We start from the raw sequence: 19,815 nt of genomic DNA, 5'->3' as shown, positions 1-19,815 counted from the left end.
TTCTGCAGTCTGGCAAAGCTCACTCCAACAGATTTCCCAAGGCACAGAATGGGAAGTTGGACGGTGTTTGTCAGAGAGCCAGAGCTGAGCCACTGTCCTGGAGAGGAAGAGGGGTTTGATTTACAGAGCTGTGTTCATGTCACAGGACTTTCACTTCTGGTTTGGTCCCTGCTGAGGAGTTGACCTGGATTTTATGCACATATTAATATGCATGTGCATGCAAGATGGGCTTTGAAAAGAGAAATCTGGGTGATACTTTGGATGGAAGCTACAAAAAAATACTGATGGCTGGGCAATGCTTGCTTTGAAAAATCTGAGTGGGGGTGCTGTTGGCATTGTGAGATATGTAGTGTGGTCTTGGAAAATCCAGAGGCTGAGCTCAGCTATCTGGGAGGTGCTGGATACAAATCCTCTCCCTCCAGCCATAGGTAAGCACTTCTGCATACAAATCCTGTCTCTTCAGCCACTGCTGGACACAAATCCTCTTCCTCCAGAAGCCCTTCTGCAGTTACAGCACAGTCCACCTGCACAGGAAGAGCTCCTTTAGCTTAGTCCTTTAGGTCAAAAATAACAGTTGCCTTAAGAATTATGGACATTCTCCCAGTTTATAGGAAGTTTCTCAGGCTCTCTGAACATGAGACAGCTTGTGGCAGAAATCTTGCAAGAGATAGAAAGGTAGAAAGCTGGGAGAATCTGTTTGGGAATTAGTGATCCTGGAGTCCCACTGCAGTATGGCTGCAACCCTTAAGGTGCTTTGGAAAAAAAGCCCCAAAACCAAAAGAGAAGGGAAGGCTTTCAATATACAAATAACATGATATGTATGTAGGGAAATACAACATAATTGGGCAGTTTTGTGTATAAACAGCTCAGTTCTGTGTTGTCTACAGTCCTTATCCCTCCTACTCCGGATGTATGTGTGTGGAGGAAGAGGGTGGCATTTCTGTGCAGTCATTCCCTGAATGTTCTATATTAGGGAGGAGAATTTCCTAATGGAGGCTTTAATTACTTGGAGCTTTAAGAGGAAATATCTGCGGCAGGAATTGCTGGGGATAGTCTACCCTGAGCAGGGTATTTTTGCAAACAATTACATCTTACACAGGGTTTCTGCTCTAGGTGCTGCATTGCCTGCTCATGGTACAGGGTGACAAGTTCCCCTTAAGCTTGGAACACACAGTTAAGAGTTGATAAAGTTAAGGATATTCCCAATAACTAATTCTACTGGATTTTTAGATGTAATAACTTACTTTTAAGCATGGCTCATGCTGAGGATATTTTGTGATATCAGAGGACTTGTGATCCGACAGAAATATTAGAGATGCACAATTAGGGTTTGTGCCATACGTATTTTTCCCCCCTTTCCTAGAACCTCAAAATGAGACTCCCTTGTATGGGAGAGGCAGTTTCATGGTAGTCGTGCTGCCTCCTTCCAGCTGAATATCCTCTCTAAGGTCCTAATTGTTAGGGATTGAGGCTGATTTGTACTCTCTAGCTGTGATTACCTGTCTTGTGCTCTTGAAAATATCTGAATGTGTTATTCCCTTCCCTCAGTCCCTCAAAATGTTATTGCATGGGGCAAATAATAAACATATATAGATCTGTGAGGAACATGGGGGCTTCCTGAGCTGCCTTTTTGGTATCTATGTGCTGCCATTTCCATAGTATTCCAAGTTTATACTGGAAGCTAATGGGGGTCTGGACAATGCACAGAAGAGCTTGGAAAGCTGGCAGTTGACACATTAAGTTTAATTCAAAATTAACTCATTTTGCTTTATTACAGGCATTTGGAAATGCAAAAACAGCACATAACAACAACTCCAGTCGTTTTGGGAAGTTCATTCAAGTCAACTATTTAGAGAATGGTATTGTCAGGGGGTAAGTACAGCACGGGGTGGTTGTGGGGTGATCTCTGCAGGAACTGGGGAAGCCTTGCTGGATATCAAATGTTTGAGAGTCTCTAACTGAGCTTTATGGAATTGTCAGGTCATGCATAATATCCTTACTTTGTTGTACAACTGGATCAGGTTAAGGATTTGCTGCTGCATCTTTACCTTCCTGCTAAATGAGGGCTTTTTCGTAACACTCCATTTTGCATGGAAAAACAGAAGATCTGAGTTTTTAAGAGGAGTTGGAGAGAGGTGAAATATATTTAAGGAAGCCATTTTAAAGAACAGTTTAAACACCAATTAAGAGAGATTAAAAAAGTGATAAGATTATTACTTTAATTAATTGAAATTGTGTGTCAAATGTGAAATATCCTGTGCCTGTATTTGCTAGTTTTGCTGCACTATGGAGTGTCAGGAGCCATCACTGATCTTTGTGCTCCAATATTTCCTTCCTTTGGATCATTTTCATGTTTGCAATCACATAAGTGACTGGGAACTCTGTAGCACATTTGCTTTGAGTGTTACTCTGAACAAGTTTGGCAGCTTTTCAGATGAAGTCACACTATCTCAGGAGATTGATACAATTTGAATACACTTGTTTTGTCTTTAGCATGAGAAAAAGCTGCTCAAACTTTGTCCTCAGTCATTGTGTCTCAGGTCAAGGACTTTAAATCTCATTCAGGAGGTTACTTTATCACACCGGGAGGGGATTTCTGTCTGGCTTCCATTCTAGGCTGGCATACACACAGTCCCGTTGAACTGAGAGTCACACAGTTACCTGGAATATTTTGGGGGTTTTGTAGCCTTTACATTCCTTGTCAGATAACTGTTAATCTCCCGGGATAACATGTTGTTACCGTTCTGTATATCTTGTTTCTGTTTACAATTTTCATCAGCACTTTCTTTGCTTTGTCTGCCTGTTTCCAGTTATCTCCACTAAAACCAAACACTGCAGATAGATGTTCTTAGATATTTCTCTGTGTTCCAATCATAATATAGGCCTACTGAAATTCCTGTTTTAGGTTTAAGGTAGTGACTAAGTTATTCTCTTGTATATTTTAGTGCAGATCTCATTATTTGAACTTATTTGAACTCTCTTGGCAGTTGTTGCCTGATGTTTTCTGAAGTCTTTTCTTTTTGCCCTCATGTTTTTTTCATTTTCTGGTGGCTCCTTAGGGCTGTTGTTGAAAAATACCTGCTTGAAAAATCTCGTCTGGTTTCTCAAGAGAAAGATGAAAGGTAAGAGATTAAAACAGTTTTCGAAAAGAATTCCAATCAGTGGAAGACTTGAAGAGCATCTGAAGTACATAAAATAAAAATCATATTTTCATGAGAGAAATGTATTGACTTTGTAGGAACTACCATGTCTTCTATTATTTGCTACTTGGAGTCAGTGAGGAAGAACGTAAAGAATTTCACCTCAAGCAACCTGAAGATTATTTCTACCTCAACCAGGTAACCTGTGACAGGGGTTTACCAGTGCATTGGTAAGGTTTGTCTGCCTTTTATGTCAAAGATGAAAGGAAGCAGGACAGATTATGCTTGTTTTCTTGTGATGTTTGGGCTTCGTTCTCTGCCTTTAGTTGTAAGTCTTTCTTCACAGCATAACTTGAAAATTGAAGATGGGGAAGATCTCCAGCATGAATTTGAGAGGTTGAAACAAGCCATGGAGATGGTTGGCTTCCTTTCAGCAACAAAGAAACAGTAAGTAGAATTCTTTAAACTTTTGTTACTAATAGTTGATGTTCATGAGTTGCAATAAGCTCTATGTGCATTGGCATCACAAGCAGTTCAGTAGGAAGCAAGGAGACCTGAGTGTTTCAGGGCTTACAGACAAATTCTTGAAGTAGAATTGGCTCTGTTAACATGTTATAATGATCTCATCAGAAAAATTCTTATGAAATTTAATTTTTCTTCCTTAGGATTTTTTCAATACTTTCAGCTATTCTCTACTTGGGTAATGTCACATACAAGAAGAAAGCCACGGGTCGGGATGAAGGGTTGGACGTGGGACCTCCTGAAGTGTTGGACATTCTTTCCCAGCTGTTAAAAGTAAAGTATTTCTCTTAATCCCTAATGTTTGATGCACCTGTTTGTCATGCTCTGCATCAGCATTTCACTTGGATATCTGTGAGAAAAATCTCTTCTTCCAGTTTATAAAATAGCAAAAACATGTGCAGGACAGGGAAACTTACAAGAAAGAATACTTTATTGCAGCGCTGGGTGCAGTCCCAAGCTACACGCCTGGCAAAAGCACCCCGAATTCAAAAATCCGCGCCCCTTTGTACTCTTAGCCGCCTAAGATGTTGAATATTCAACAGGTAACAGGTATTTTACCTTAAAAGGTAGTTTTTCAAACTGGGGAGGGGTGTCGCCCTCCCACCTGATTGGTTGATGACGTATCCCCCTGTACAGTACAGGGGGGTGTTTTGCATACAAAGACCTACCATGTGGCCAGAGTAAATTTTTCATTTTTATATATATTGTATCCTACCTTGGCCGCAACATTCCCTTGGTGTCAAGCCCTGATAGGGCTCTTCCACCTTACAATCTTCACGGAGCGCCTATATTCCTGTAGTCAAATGAGAGATAGGAAAAGAAAAAAAAAATCCCAACACCCTCGCTTTCTACTTAACTCTACTTATAATAAAACCAGACTGTTTTATTTCTCATAATATCCCAGTTGCTGTATCTTGATCTTCTTTTTAGTACTTCCGCTACATTTGTCTTGTGGGAGGGGAAACAGATGAATTTGGGGAAATCATTTAGGTTAGACATGTAGCATGGAAACAGAATTTGTTTACTTACCAATAATAGAGCTGATCAGGAGTAGATTCAGTGTAGGTGTGTTCTTTGCCACCACAGGGAAACATCTGAATGAATCCAAGCTGAGAATAATTTAAAGAAGTTGTAAATGGATGATAAATATGGATGTTGTCAAAGAGCTTGGGTTTCTCTGAGGAAGTTCTATGTCCACTGTTGCTGTCAAATTACTCATTGAGGAGCTGGAGGGTGACAGTAACTCTTGTTCTCTTGTTTTGAAGGTTAAACGAGAAATCCTGGTAGAAGTGCTAACAAAAAGAAAAACTGTGACTGCTAATGATAAGCTTATTTTGCCTTATAGTCTCAATGAGGTGAGTAAAAGAACATTAGTAGAATGATTTTAAATAACTGAAACTTACTTTTTTGGGTTAAAAAAGCTAATATGGTACACTTCGACATTGTGAAGGTGTTAGGAAAGTTAGAAGTTGACATTAAAGGAAAATTGTGATTTTATTTGTCTCTGCTGGGATTCCAATCTGTGAGTGACACTGGTTCGAAACAGAAATGCTTTTCTTTAAATGAAGTTCTGAACGTTGTTTGATCTGCAGGCAATAACAGCTCGTGATTCCATGGCAAAGTCCCTGTACAGTGCTCTGTTTGATTGGATTGTTCTAAGAATCAATCATGCACTTCTTAATAAGAAGGACATGGAGGAATCTGTTACAGTAAGTTTCTCCCAAAACAAGTCTTTGGAGGCAGTTGTGTCCTTAGATCAATGATGTGTTCAGGTATCTGGGATAAATTTTGATCGAGAAGCCCATGGTAAATTTCTTGGTAATATTTAATCATCTCTGTTTTTACAATAGACAAAACTCTTAAATATTCAAATTAAATATTCAAGTATTCAAAATCTATCAGCTTAGACTGCAATGCTTTCTGTACTGTTTATCTCTTGGGGGTTAAGGCACTGTATAACAGACTATTAACTAGATTTCCATGTCTTCTTTTAGTGTCTGTCGATTGGTGTACTTGATATCTTTGGATTTGAAGATTTTGAAACCAACAGTTTTGAACAGTTCTGCATAAATTATGCAAATGAGCAGCTTCAGTATTATTTCAATCAGCACATTTTCAAATTGGAACAGGTAAGAAACAAGAAATAAGACTGTTTTTATCAAGAGCTCCTGTATTATGCAAACTAACCTCTATTCTGCAAAATCCTTTGGCATAATTGTTTGAATATTTCTGGAAGTTTTACTTTTTTAACTTCTTGTTTCATTATTGCTTGTTATTGTTTGAAAGTAGTGGCTTTGCTCATCTATTTAGTGCTCTGTGTGTACTCATGGAAGTGAGGTCTTTCTTCAGAGGGCTGGCACTAAGTTCCTGTTTAACTGCAAAAACTAAGACAACATTCAGGTGATCTCAAATGAAACTGTGAAGTTTGATATTAAAAGTCTGTAGGTGAGGTGGGTTTGCTTTGTTTTAATGAGTAGGAAACAGTTTCTCTTATTTTTATCAGTTCTTAAGTATTTAATAAGTCTTTGTTGCTTTTCCCACCCAAGTGCATTTAGGGGATACAACTGTATGTTGATACTGGCAGTAGTTCTGAGATCCTGATGTTACTGGCATGTATTGATTTACTTGTTTGCAGATGCTATTATCTTACAGAGCACTTTGAGTGCTGCAGGAGTGAACAGATCCTGTTTCTAGACTGAGCTCTGAGGGCTTTTGCTCTAGAAACTTGGATTTTTTTCTGCTTCGTGTGAAAATGTGGTTCTCAAGTCACTCTGCTAAAAGGAAGAAGTCATTCTGTAGTATAGATAAATTTAAACAAGCATTTTAAAGAAAGGAAAATTACTAAACATCCAAATTTTGTGTGTAAACATAATGTTGAGGTCCGTGTTTGGTAACTTATGACAGAACTGGCTATCCAGGCTGACCAGAGTAAATAGTTGCATTGTCTTCTTTCTTTTTCTAATACTGTTTTTCCAAATAAGCTTAATCCTTGAATGACCCATTTCCTGTATCTCTTGCAGCCTGAGGGCCCTCAGGGGGATCTCTATATCTTTTTAAAGAAAGGCTTTTTTGTCTGTGGAAAATGGCACTTTAGTTGTGTAAGGCAGCACACACTGAGCAGTCTGTTGGGCAGGCTGAATTCTACCTACTTAAAAATAATGCATTTATCATCATCATCTAGAGCACTGAGAGGTGCTCTTTGTCCTTTGTTTAATATAAAACTTATTTGATTTTCTGTATGATACCTTCTTTTACTTTAGTATCTTATCATTAGTTTGTGGGTATTTACAGCATTAAGAAAATCTGATATTTTATTTGTAACTTAGCAGGAAGCTTGTCCTGTTGAGCATTTGATGCACTGTCATTTCAGCAGAAGAGCTTCACGTTCTTTTGTCAGAGAGCTCCAAATTTTCTGAACCTAGGCAATATCCATTGCTTCCTTGGGGAAGTTCTGGTGCTGTTTGTGTAGAGCTTAACTGCCTGTTTTGAAACTTCTGACTGTGCAATTTGAAAATTCTGAAACTTGATAATAAGTATTTGTCATTTCCTATAATACAAGAATTGTGGAAGAGAAAAATAGACTTAAACTCCTCTGATGTGTCTACACAGGGCTTTACTGGCATGCTGTAGATGTAATGTCTAAGTCCAGAGTCAGAGGCTGTGATTGCTGGGAAGGCAGAGCACAGCAGAACATTCTTTTCTCTACTTTTGTTTTTAAATAATTCTACCCCGAACATGCACTGTTGAGTGATGTGCCTAAGTGGACCTTTAATCTGAGTCAGTCTGCCTGCTGTTCTGTTCTAATTTATAAATCTTCCTTATTTCTGTCTCTGCTGCCTGAACTAACAAACTCCACTTGCTGTAGCTGCTTGAGGATGTGTTTTAAGCACTTAGAGCACAGGACATCAAAGGTCAGGGCACTGTACTGATGAGGGAATTTTCTTGAGCTACACAGGAGGAATATAAGAGTGAAGGGATCACTTGGCACAATATTGACTATACTGATAATGTGGCCTGCATTCACTTAATCAGCAAGAAACCCACTGGCCTGTTCTATCTTCTGGATGAAGAAAGCAAGTAAGCAACAAACATCTGGAAAAACATGTGTGGCAGGGAGGAGGGAAGGACTGAATGGGAACATGAATACAGCACTTGAAAAAAGAGAGGAATATTGTGGGAAGCAAAGGGTCCTTTATGACCCTGATTTACACTGTAGTTTGCTTCTAATGACTCCAATATGGTGGTGATATAAATTAATGCTAGAACTGAACTTTGGCTTAAGCAAATTTAGAAACTTCCATGTTTGTGGTTTACCATGGAATTACTAATTATCAAAATAAAATGCATGTATGTAATTCCTTGGAACATTAAGTAGCAAATGTGGCAAATAGTTAATGTCCTAACTAAACTTGGCTGGTGAAATGGGAGGAAACATTGACATACAGAATATTCTGCTGTGTGTGGAGCTGTTTGGTTTGGGTCCAGAAATTAAGCCCACCTCTAAAATTCAGAGCAGGTGTAGAGATCTTGGACAATTAATACTTTTCACAAGGATCAATAGGTGTTCGCTCTGTCACCATAATTAACACACCCGTACTTGAGAAGTAGCTGGCCTCTTTTGTTTTGTATTCCCAGTTTTCCACATGCCACCAACCAAACTCTACTGGCAAAATTCAAACAACAGCATGAGGAGAACAAGTTCTTTGTTGGAACCCCGGTGATGGAGCCCGCTTTTATCATCCGCCATTTTGCTGGAAAAGTGAAATACCAGATCAAAGTAGGTGATGGATCTGATGGCCATAAAATAATCCTTGCCTTTCTGAGGGAGTTTTTTGTAAGGGTGTAGAAAATTTGCTGGGAATGAGCTGGATTAAAGGGTACTCAGTTGTACTTTGGGTGGTGGTAGTGTAGACTGGAGGGTAACGCTATAGTGAGAATTATTTGGAATAATGAGTTATTCTGAGTAGTGATATCTTAGGTCAAAGCACAGCTTGTAGTTCAATGTGGCTATTTTTCAGGATTTCAGGGAGAAGAACATGGATTACATGAGGCCGGATATCGTGGCTCTGCTGCGGGGCAGCGACAGTGCGTTTGTGCGGGAGCTCATTGGGATGGACCCTGTGGCCGTGTTCCGCTGGGCCGTGCTGCGCGCGGCCATCAGGGCCATGGCTGTGTTTGCAGAGGGGGGACGTCAGAGGGCTCAGAAAACTGCAGGTATGGCAGGGAAAACTGCTCTGGGAACACTGAATCCTCTACAGTTGGTTAGTGCTCGCTGGCAGAACCAGCAGGTTTGTGGTAAAACCGCATCAACTGGTCGCAGTCTTTGGCACTAAGGGCAAAGCGACTGGTGAAAATGGTTTAACAGTCACACATCAAGGAGGTTGTCACTGTTTTACCTGAAATTATTCAGCCTTCCAGCTCCAATCAGTGCACCATGTCAGGCTGTGCCAAATTTGAAGTCCTAGTTGGTCAGAGCATAGTGCTGATAACACCAAGGTTGTGGGTTTGATCCCCACATGGGCCGTTCACTTAAGAGTTGGACTCTGATCCTTGTGAGTCCCTTCCAACTCGGAATATTCTGTGATGTTCTGTGAAGCTGGGGAAGATAGTTCTAGTTCTAGTATGCATTCTCATCTTATCACTAGTTTGATCTTCTTAGACCTCTCTGAATTTTCAAATGAGTATTCATAGTTAAAATTAATAGTTCATAACTATTAATTTTAAGAAGCTTTTCTGAGCAGCTGCAATTTACTTTCTAGAAGTAGGGAGTTTGAGAAGCAAAGTGCTGTAGCTCGATAAAATCCTAAATAAAAACTCCAGGCCCTTGGATAGATATTTTTCTTGTTACAGTTGATGGGGTGTTTTTTTCTGTCTATTATGGTCGTATCTTTGTCAAAATGCAACTTGTTGGTTATTTCCTGACAGGAGTGGTACGTCAAGGACCCAGAGTTCCCCTTGCTGAACTCCAGAGATCCAATACTCCAGTAGAAAAAGTTTATCGGTGAGAAAACATCCTTAACCTGTCCAGGGAAAAGAGCTGAATTACTGAGTTGCATTTTCATATATCAAATTATCAACTAGATCTTTCCACAAGGAGAGCAAGTTTCATTTCTTCTCTCTTGTTTTCTTTGGCCTTTATAATACTACGAAAACAACACTCCAGCTCATTTTATGTAAGACGCAGTGCTGCCACATGTTGGGGACAGCCTCAGACCCATTTACCACTGGGGTTTTGAGTTCTCTGTGCTTGGTGTGTGTTGCTTTTAGCATTGTGTTCGTCTGCAGCCAGTCTGTGTCACTGAAGGATTCATAGGAGCACTCATGTTTTTGCAGCCTTTTGACATCATTAGGAGGGAGGCATGTGCTACAGAACTGCCTCCAGTGTTCTCTATAGGCAGATTTGCCTTTCTATGGAGGATTTAGGCTTTATATATGTTCCTTTTGCAGCTACTCAGTGCTTGATTTCTCATTTGATTGTTCTGAGGATTACACTATAAATACTTTCCAAGACTTCATTCCTTTCCATGAAAACAAGAAGTAAGTAGCAATAGGCCTGAAATTCCAGGCCAGGGAGGCACATTTCCAGGCCATACTGACCTTCTGAGAATCCTCTGGGTAACAGTGAAGCCATGGAGCACATAAAGCAGTGACTTCATGCTGCTTCCTAATTACTTCATCCTGGACAGCCTCTGTCACTTGGGGCAATTAAGAACTAAAGATCCAATTTGGGTGAAAGGATTAGTCATAGAATAACAGATCTGTTTCCTTGGGACATCTTAAAACAAATCTTGATATTCCAAAATATTCAGAGGTACCAAGGGAAGCAACAGGTGTCTGTAATAGTACTGCTGCTCAGAATGGTGAGAGCATCTAACAGTCAGAAGTGATTCTTACACTTCTGTTATTTGTAATTTGTGCCTCTTTGGAGAGTAAAGAAGGTAAGTTCTGTGCCAGGACACAACACTTCACAAGCACAGTGCATGCTTAAGGAATGGAATCTGCCACGAATTAGAGACCACCCCAGGCTTACTTTGAAAAGCTAAACGTGAATAACTTTGAAATGGCAATGAAAACCAAAATTTCTTCAAGTATCCTCCTAACAACTTGTTTGTAACTTACTTTTCTGATGTGTGTTTAAGTAGCCTCATTTTAGTAATCAAATATATGTTAAAAATATTTATTGTTGATTATTAAGAAGCTTATATCTATCTGAAAAGGATACTACTTGGCTAAACAAAAGGGTTCCCTGCCCGTTAAGTACATTTTGCTAAATTTCTCTCCATTTTCTGAATTGATGGCTCAAGAATTTGCATTAAAAGGTAGAATTGGAGAGTAAGTTTAGAATGAGACCCTGGCAATTAAATTTTAGGGCACTGATGGAGTAGAAAGTGCTGACTTGACATCAGAATCATTCACGCTTAGGAAGAAGTAGCCTGGGATCGACCTGCCACAGTTTGGAGCATACTTGATGATGGGATCTCTTGGGGTTTTAACTCCTGTTTTCCCCCCCTCCTCATTGCTGTGTATCTCTGTTTGCCACCTTTGTGTTGCTGTGGACCATTTTAGAGACATGCATGAGCAGATCATCGCCAGTATTAAAGGACTGCCCTGGCAGGGGGGGGATCCCTGCAAGCTGCTTCGGTCACTCAGCCACCTTCAACACCACTCCCACTTCATGTGAGTTCTGGTGCTTTGGTGATTGCTTTGAAAATGCAACAAGAACCAAGCAGTTACTCCACTCCCTAAAAAAGATACCTGTCTCAAGCTTGGCTTCTGCAAAAAACTAAGCAAGACAATGAAGAATAAAACATCTCTTCTGAAAAATAGCTTGTAGGGAATGCTTTGTTGCTTCATTGCTTTAGATGAAAGTTAAGCCTGCTTCTCACGTAAGCTTGCTTTAAACCCAAGTACGAGCTTGTTGTTGCAAAATATTCAACAGTGAGATCTCTCACAAGGTATAAGGAATGGTTTCCTGAAATTCAGGATGCAGAGGCTGGATATATTCCTGGGTTAAGAGTATTTACATGTACAATTCTGTGCCTGTGTCAGAAAATGAATCTGGGCTCCATTGTATAATAAGTAACTGTATAATTGTATAATACATAAGTAAATGTATAATAAGTAAACTTGGTGGCACGGAGCTGGAACCTGCCTCACACATGCTTGGAGTCAGGAGGATGTGAACTGCAGGCCTGTTTCTAAGGGCTTCCACTTGTTCACCTTCTGTGTGTGGATGGGAGCAGTGCCTGAGGTGTATCCTGCTCCAGGCAGTTCTGGGAATGAGCTCAGACATTCCAGAATTCCCAGGTGGGGTGCTGGGACATGCATTGTCCTTCTGGGAGTAGTTAGGTACTTTCACAGGGGTTCTGCTGCAAGCAACAGTAACTTGTGAGTCAAATGTTTTTATTTGGTAGTGCCTTAGTATTAAACAAGAGTTCAGTGACTGTACAGTTCAATAGAATAACTCACACTGAAACAGTCTCTGAAACAGTGCAGTTTGGAACAGCTTTAACTTCAGAGAAAATCTTTCACTTTTGAAAGCTTCCAATACCTACAGAGTTTATTTAATAAAAAGACGTTCTTGTTGCAAAGCAGTTTGCATTTCTTGCATTGATTACTTGCGAGAGACATGGGTGAACACACCCTGCTGCTGTTTGTGCTCATTTTCTTCTGTCCTTCATCTTATCTCATATAACTTATGGCTTGCTGAAATAACAAAAAATCATGTGTATTTCTTTCCTAAATTATATTTATTTTAACAGGAAAAGTAAAGGTATCAAACAGAAGCAGATCGTTCCCAAGGTAAAGTTATTCAGAAAATTTAGATTTCTCTTTTTTGGTTTGTTTTTTTTTTTTTTTTTTGCACTGTGAACTTAATTTTGATTGCCAGAACTCACTGCAGAAAATATTGTTTCACAGGGTAGGAAAGTTGTGTTGTTTATGCTCTTCTGACAAGCTAAGAATAGATAAATGTTCACCTTTATAAGAATTGTTAAACAGGAAAAAATTGTGAGCTAGCATCTGTTTAGTTAGACTGGAGGTGCCAAAAATGCATAAAGTCACTTCAAATCAGGGAAGGCAAACACAGTGATTATGTAATTCTTCTTGTTTACCTTATATTCTTGGGATGGGGCAGTGGAAAAGTTTCCCTCTTAAGGAGTGTTTTCGTCCAAAATAGAAATAATTACAAAAGGTAACATGCCATTGAATGTGGAACTCTAGGTAGCTGGTTTCATTTTTACTCGTTTGGATGCAGACAGAAGTATTTCCCCTTTAACTGAGACCTGCACTTTGTTGATTATGAAAAATTTCTTCTAGAACTTGCTGGATTCCAAATCGCTGAAGCTCATAGTGAGCATGACTCTGCACGACCGAACCACAAAGTCCCTTTTGCACTTGCACAAGAAGAAGAAACCCCCCAGCATAAGTGCCCAGTTCCAGGTAGGTGACACACCCCTGGTGCACCCTCAGGGAACAGGCCCTCCTGGGCTATCTAGGCTGGTCTTGCTTGGAAAACAATGGGTTTTATTCTTGAGATTTGTCTGAAGTAGGGTTATTACTTGATTAAAGTCAGTGCATTTAAAGACTCCCCTTATGCTGTGAAATGTGTTAGTTCTCTGTGCCAATCAACCTCATCCTTGTATGCAGATCTAGTGCTACTGTTACAGCATAAGCAAACCCTGCTTTAAATTCTCTTGAGAAAAGGTAAAAAGTAAAGACAGGGATGTGCCGTGGAGTGTGGGAGAACCTCTGCTTGGATGAAAAAGGATTTTATATAGCCAAGAGACCTGAAAGATCTTATTCCTGAGGCAGAAGCTGCACTGCAGTCAAACACAACTCAAAATGCTGATATCTGAAGAAGAAAAATATTTCTGAATGTTTCATTTCAGAATTCACTTAATAAGTTACTGGAGACCCTGGGCAGAGCTGAGCCCTTCTTCATCCGCTGCATCCGCTCCAATGCAGAGAAGGTGAGGCTGCCCTGGGTCTGAGCTGGGTGCTGAGGGTCTAAGGTTCCAGCCTTGTAATATCTCTCTTTCAACTTGTTCACTGTCACTCTTCAGGCGCTCACTGCATGTTGTCTGCTGATGTCTTTCAGAAAGAAATGCTTTTTGATGAAAACTTGGTGCTTCAGCAGTTACGGTACACGGGAATGCTAGACACTGTGAGGATCAGGAGGTCTGGCTACAGTGCCAAATACACATTCCAGGTATGTAAGGAACTGCATTGTGTTTTCAGAAATATCTGCTCTATTTGGAAAAGCACATGTTGCCTCAGAGTCTTTTGTGGCTCTTCATATGAAACTCATGACTTGGGGTGAACTGTAAAAATGCATTGTCGTTTTGAGAGAGCCTCTGTGGTAAAAAGTTGTAGTTGAACTATTGTGAGTCGTCTGCCAGTAAGTTGTTCCTTGTTGCATGAAGGAAAGCATTCAGTCAGTGCTGCACAGTACTGCTTCCATGTGGGAGTTAGTTTTCTGTAAAACAATCCGGTAGCTTTAGGGATCACGTACAGGTGATCTTTACCATTAACTGGACTGAAGCCTGCATTTTACAGAATAGGAAAAATAGTTCTGTTTGAAGTATTTTCAGGTTTCTGTAGCATAAGTGTCTTAATCAGATTTATGTTTTAAAGCTAAAACTCTAAACTTGTGAATTGTCTTCTAACTTTGGTCTCTTGCTGTCTCTGCTTTTCACAGGAATTCATAGACCAATTTCAGGTGTTACTGCCCAAAGATGCCAAAGCCTCTAAGGAAGACATTTGTGCTTATTTGAATAAACTAAAACTGAATGAAAGCTACTATCAAATAGGGAAGACCAAGGTCTGTGAAACTTTCTGTAAGGCAGTAAGAAACATTGATGTACACTGCAAAATTCAGTGCCGTTCTTTTACAGGTGTTACTCTTCTCTGCATTTTGTACTAAAATGAGCTGTTTTAACTAGCAAATGTTGACACAGATGTTACAGTTGCCTCCTTGGTTTTAATGCCAACCTGTTTTCTTGACACAGTACAAATCTGTATTATATGGTGCTATTGGCATTTGTCAAACAGGTCGATGTTTTCATTTTAGAAGTGACCTGTGATTTGAAGGCTGTAAATACAGTTGTATGTTTTAGAATGCAAACTCTGAAATTTAAAAGGACTTTTAACTTTTTGGGCATGCTGTCAGCCAGTAAGGTTTGGTGCAGTGCTAAGCATTACCATTATCTCATTATACCTCCAATGAGGGCTCAAAGGCTCCTGTTAACTGCTTTTTGATGAACTTTTCTTCAACTGGGCAGGTTTTTATGAAAGAGGCTGAAAGGCAGATACTACAGGATACACTACACAAAGAAGTGATCAGGAAAATCATTCTTCTCCAGAGCTGGCTCAGGATGGTTTTGGAAAGGAGGCGCTTTCTCAGGACACAGCAGGCGGCCATTGTTTTACAGGTATCTGTAAGAATTGCCAACCTTGTTTTCCCAACAAACTGTTATGTAACGCTCCCCACCTTGAAGAAGCCCTCTCTTTCTTACTTCAGAAATATCCCTTCCAGGCCTGCTGGCGTTCCCGCTGTATCAGGATGGCCCTGCAGAGGAGCAATGCTGCCATCGAGATCCAGGCAGCCTGGAGACGGTACCGGGAGCGGAAACACTTCTTGCAGCACAGGAGGAGGATTTGTTTCCTGCAGGCCCTGGTCAGAGGGCACCTGACACGTAAGAGGTAAAGGAGGAGGAGCAATATGACTCAGCTACTTGGCTTCACCTGCCAAGCTCAGTTTGTGTGATGTTTTGACTGAATGAACAACTTAATAAACTGTTGCCCAGAGAAGCTGTGGCTGCCCCATCCCTGGAAGTGTCCAAGGCCAGGTTGGACAGGTCTTGGAGCAACTTGGACACCACTAGGAAGGTGTCCCTGCCTATGGACACTGGATGGGCTTTAAGGTCCCTTCCAACCCAAACCATTTTGGAACTCTGTGAAGTTAAAGGTAGTTATTACCACGTGATATTTCAGTATCAAGTGACCAGTGGTGTGTGGACACTGGTTAAGCGCTCAGGACTTGAGCTTTACTGAGCTGAGCTGCACTGATGCTGCCAGTCCTGACAAGCAGACACCTCCCTGCAGGCACACTGGGACTGTAGCTGTACTTTGTGCTTGTATTGCTATTTGGGCTGCATTTAAGCAGTTGGTACTTTCTTTGACCACTGGGCATTAAATATTTGTGTTTTCACCTTACAAATTCTTAACAGATATCAGGAAATGGCTGTAGAAAGGCAGAAAGCTGAAAAAAAGCAGAGAGAAATGCAGGAAGATGAAGACAGAGAGGATGATAAGAGCAAGCATGAGCAGAGTGAGCCAGCAACACATGAGCTACCTGTGACACATGAAACAGAGCTGGATCAGGCTGCTGGGGATGAAGATCGAGCTCAGAATGAACAAGCTGAAGATCGAGCTCAGAATGAACAAGCTGAAGATCGAGCTCAGAATGAACAAGCTGAAGATCGAGCTCAGAATGAACAAGCTGAAAGCCTAGGTTCATCTGAAAACCTGAGCTCATCTGAGATAGCCACATTACCCCAGAAGAACATGACAGAGGGCTCGGAGAAAGTAACCACCAGCCGGGAGAAGAGGGAATCTCGTCGGCAGAGGGGGCTGGAACACAACGACTTGCAGAACAAGCACGTCCTGTTGTCCTTCGAAGGACCATCTTCGCTGTGCCTTGAGGAACAAACCACTTCTGAAGAGGCCCTGGAAACTGTTCCAGTGCCAGAGAAATCCACAGCACAAGATTATACTGTCCCTCAGGGAAGCAGTGAGGAAGAGAAAAGTCCAAGTGAAGAAAAAGCCCTTCCAGACACGCCACCATCAAGTGAGATAAAGGAAAGTGGTTCTGTTCCTGAGCAACCACCAGTATCAGAAGAGGGTGATGTGGCAGCTGATAGAACAAAAACACAAGGGAATCAGAGTAACCAAATAAAAGGCAGCCAAAGCTTTACCTGCCCTGAAAGGCCCACGAATCTTGCACTGAATCTTCATAACATGTTGTCAGCTACTGGGAGCTTTCGGAGTCCATCTGACCCCTGGGCAGATAAAAACAAACGTCTTGGTCAGAGGGCAACCAAAGACCTGGATAGTCCCACTGCTTCTGCAATCCAGAGATATGTGGATGACCCAGAGAAGCTGAAGTACAAGAGGGAGAAGTGGAAAGGCAAGAGACAGTCTGATGCTGGTCAGAATGATGTGCTGAGTCAATCCTTGGATGGAAGGACACGTGTGGATAAGTCTCCTCAGGATCAACTGGAGTAAGGGCAGCTTCCTTTTTATTTACTTTACAGAAAACAGATATCTGGAATGTTTAAACATAGATGGAGAATTCCTGGGAGCCTGGCCATATTATGGGAGCAAATGGAGCTATGAACAACTGCTTTTCCTTGGCTCCTACTCCTGCAGGGAATCTGTATGGGCACAATGTTTTCAGAAGCTCACAAAAGATACAAAGCCTGCCTGGCTGAATTAAAATGGAGAGTCAGGGCTTTAGATGAAGTAGAGTCTGGAGTGTATTTTCATGTGTCTTTTATCCACTGAAAACAAAATTTTAGTGAGCTGCAGTTTGCAACCATCATCCCTCTGATATGGCAGGAAATCTGACATTCCCATCTTTTTTCACTTGTCCAGTAAATTTTGCATTTAAAAGTGAGTTGCAAGAGCTGATCAAGATTCTGTCTCAGATATAACATCGATATGTATGTTATTTAAAAGTTGTTAAATATTAAGGGGCTACAGACTTAATTAAAATATATATTCGGAAACTTATCCTGTAACATTGCAGGAAGAAGGGGAGTTCAGCTTCATTAAGTGATCTCTCAACACTGGCCCAGACTGTTGCCATGAATCAGGTACTGATGCTATTGTGCATATTTATACCTAATTATCCTTGCTTATAAATATTAAAGAATTGTAAACAATTCTGTAGTATTCTGTGTGCCTGTGTTCCTTCAGGTTAAATTTTTTTTTTGTTTGATATCCATGTAAAAAAAATCTTTAGCAAATATTATACAAGAGTTTGAAAACTTAATTTTAAATAAATGGATCCGTGGTTAAAGCATTAAATATACTTGGATCTTATATTAATATGCTAATATTTTTAGCTAAAGTGTTTTGTGTTGATGAAACAAAGTTTTTTTACCATTCTATTTTTTAAAACCATTTAGACAATCTATTTCACTCACAATGTAGTTTTTGATGCCTCCTCTCAACTGTAGCAATCACCAGATATGGTAGAAGAAGAAAAAGGCACCAAGAAATACCCTGTGCAGAAGAAGCCCAGTGACCACTTACCTACCTTGGACACGGCTGTTCCTGTGCAACCAGCGAGTCAGCAGGGAGATGCCAAGTATGTGCTGTGTGTGTGACTGGCCTGTGTTTGAGAAAATGGGGAAAAAAAGGATATTTTCCACTTGTGCTTGAATTGGGCATCTTGAGACTGCAGTTGTGGAGAGACATGCGTTGGCATCAGCTACTGGAGTGACTGTTACTGCTTCATGTTGCAGTGGGCCTGATATCTGACCCTGCTGGGGAACAGCTTCTCTGCTTCTTGCATAACACTTGTCTTTGAACTGATTCTTTTTAAAATAAGAACCAATTTACAGCTCAGATCAAAGGCTCTTGTAGAGAGACCCCAAGAGAAAAGCTGAAGAACCCAGCAAGCATGTCATGCCACTTCCCTGGCCTTCTCCTCCAGCTTGTGACACTCTGCAGCTCCGGGACTTCCTGAGCCAGAAACAGTGTTCTGGATATGGGATGTGTTGTCTCTGTGTGTGCTGAAAAGTGTGCTCTAATCTAGTAAATATCAGAAAGTCCAAGTGTGCTTTCACATTGTCTTTCTTTTTTTGTGCTGCTCATTTTTCCTGCAGGTCGGACCTAAAATGTTCCTAATACAGGTTAATCCTGTTGTGTGTAACTGTTATGAGCCTGTTCTTGTAACAGAACCAGCTTCCATTTCTAATGGGACACGCTTGTATCTGCTTTTGTGTTCAGGTCTGCTTTTAAAAGTCCTTTGCGTAGACTTTTGGGGAAAAAGCCAGACAAGAAAATTCCAAAGGAGAGCTCTGATATGATTGAGGAAGGAGATGGCCTCTCCCTTGTATCTTGTGTCCTCTTTACAGACACAGGAGGAACTCAGAAAGTTTCAGAAGGTGAGTTTGTGTGATTTAACCCTTAGCATGCTGATGTCTTTTCTGTGAGGTTTTGCATGGCTATAGAGGAAACAAACTGCAGAATTCACCCTGATTTAATGTGCAAATTGATTTCTTTCCCAGCTTCTTCTGGGCAGCCAGGCCGCGCCCAGGCAGTGAAGGAGATCAGCAAAGCAAAGAAGAACAGGACCATAAAGATCAGCAAGATCTCGAGCGTGTCCCAGAACTGGCGAGCGTCCATGGTCCGCGAGATTGCAAATGCCAATGAGCTGAAACACCTGGATGAGTTCCTCCTCAACAAGGTAAGAGGCTCTCAACCGTGATAAAATTCAAATCTATGTTCACTGCTTTTGTGGAATTTTAGAGCCTACTTTTCTAGCTGCAAATTTTTGTTATAATTTAAAGCAAAGTGGAATTGATTGGATGTCTTGCCTGAGTTAAGTCTGTATTAGGGCCCTTCCTATTCCGTTCTTGAAGTCTCTGAATGCATTTATATTGCATTAAATACTCAGGCCATTCATGTTAGTTCTTCATTTGTTTACAAATGAGTGGGCAGCAAAAGTTGTATTAAAAAAAAAAAGCATGAGTTGTAAGGAAATATTTCTCTAGAGCTGAACTACCCGACTCTTTTATTTTGTATCATCAGCACAGTGTATTAAGAAACATTGTTTTAAATAATTGGAATGGAAGCTCAACTCCGGTGGGATGTTCTTGTTTTAATGACATCTGATGCAGGTTTATTTGTCTTCTAGATCAATGACTTACGCTCCCAGAAGTCTGGTGTTGAGTGTTTGTTTTTTGAAGCTACAGAGAAATTTAGAGGAAACATCAAGACCATGTACTCTGCTCCTGTAAGTAGTTAAGTCTCAGTAAAGGAAAGTTGGCAGGCAATAAATGAGTTGAGTGTGCAGGTTAAAGGCTTGGCCTGCAGCTCTTTAACAAAGCAGTTCAGCAATTCTTAGCGTAAAGTTCAAAGC

General features: G+C 40.7%; 1 protein-coding gene across 9 annotated transcripts in view; it reads left to right on the top strand.

The window, feature by feature from the left end:
- The window catches only part of MYO9B (myosin IXB), a 42,154-nt gene that overhangs the window by 14,284 nt on the left and 8,055 nt on the right, over positions 1–19,815 (top strand). For 4 of the 9 annotated variants that reach the window (XM_017836420.1, XM_017836418.1, XM_017836419.1 and 1 more), the window contains 27 exons: positions 1,778–1,872; positions 3,060–3,122; positions 3,239–3,338; positions 3,487–3,587; positions 3,806–3,935; positions 4,928–5,017; positions 5,255–5,371; positions 5,657–5,791; positions 7,618–7,739; positions 8,298–8,439; positions 8,681–8,876; positions 9,588–9,663; positions 10,110–10,199; positions 11,229–11,339; positions 12,425–12,464; positions 12,981–13,103; positions 13,553–13,633; positions 13,762–13,872; positions 14,362–14,484; positions 14,945–15,094; positions 15,199–15,365; positions 15,893–16,945; positions 17,473–17,539; positions 17,906–18,036; positions 18,681–18,838; positions 18,962–19,140; positions 19,591–19,689. In XM_017836420.1, coding sequence (XP_017691909.1) covers positions 1,778–1,872; positions 3,060–3,122; positions 3,239–3,338; positions 3,487–3,587; positions 3,806–3,935; positions 4,928–5,017; positions 5,255–5,371; positions 5,657–5,791; positions 7,618–7,739; positions 8,298–8,439; positions 8,681–8,876; positions 9,588–9,663; positions 10,110–10,199; positions 11,229–11,339; positions 12,425–12,464; positions 12,981–13,103; positions 13,553–13,633; positions 13,762–13,872; positions 14,362–14,484; positions 14,945–15,094; positions 15,199–15,365; positions 15,893–16,945; positions 17,473–17,539; positions 17,906–18,036; positions 18,681–18,838; positions 18,962–19,140; positions 19,591–19,689 — 4,050 coding nt within the window. Of the gene's footprint in view, positions 1–1,777; positions 1,873–3,059; positions 3,123–3,238; positions 3,339–3,486; positions 3,588–3,805; positions 3,936–4,927; positions 5,018–5,254; positions 5,372–5,656; positions 5,792–7,617; positions 7,740–8,297; positions 8,440–8,680; positions 8,877–9,587; positions 9,664–10,109; positions 10,200–10,597; positions 10,601–11,228; positions 11,340–12,424; positions 12,465–12,980; positions 13,104–13,552; positions 13,634–13,761; positions 13,873–14,361; positions 14,485–14,944; positions 15,095–15,198; positions 15,366–15,892; positions 16,946–17,472; positions 17,540–17,905; positions 18,037–18,680; positions 18,839–18,961; positions 19,141–19,590; positions 19,690–19,815 lie in introns of all 9 variants that reach the window. The other 5 variants (XM_017836426.1, XM_017836422.1, XM_017836427.1 and 2 more) reach the window with 3 other exon arrangements.

Source organism: Lepidothrix coronata, unplaced genomic scaffold (assembly GCF_001604755.1).
Source record: "Lepidothrix coronata isolate B3197 unplaced genomic scaffold, Lepidothrix_coronata-1.0 Scaffold277, whole genome shotgun sequence".
In the NCBI taxonomy this organism is placed as follows: Eukaryota; Metazoa; Chordata; class Aves; order Passeriformes; family Pipridae; genus Lepidothrix; species Lepidothrix coronata.
This window is presented reverse-complemented; position numbering and strand designations above follow the sequence as displayed.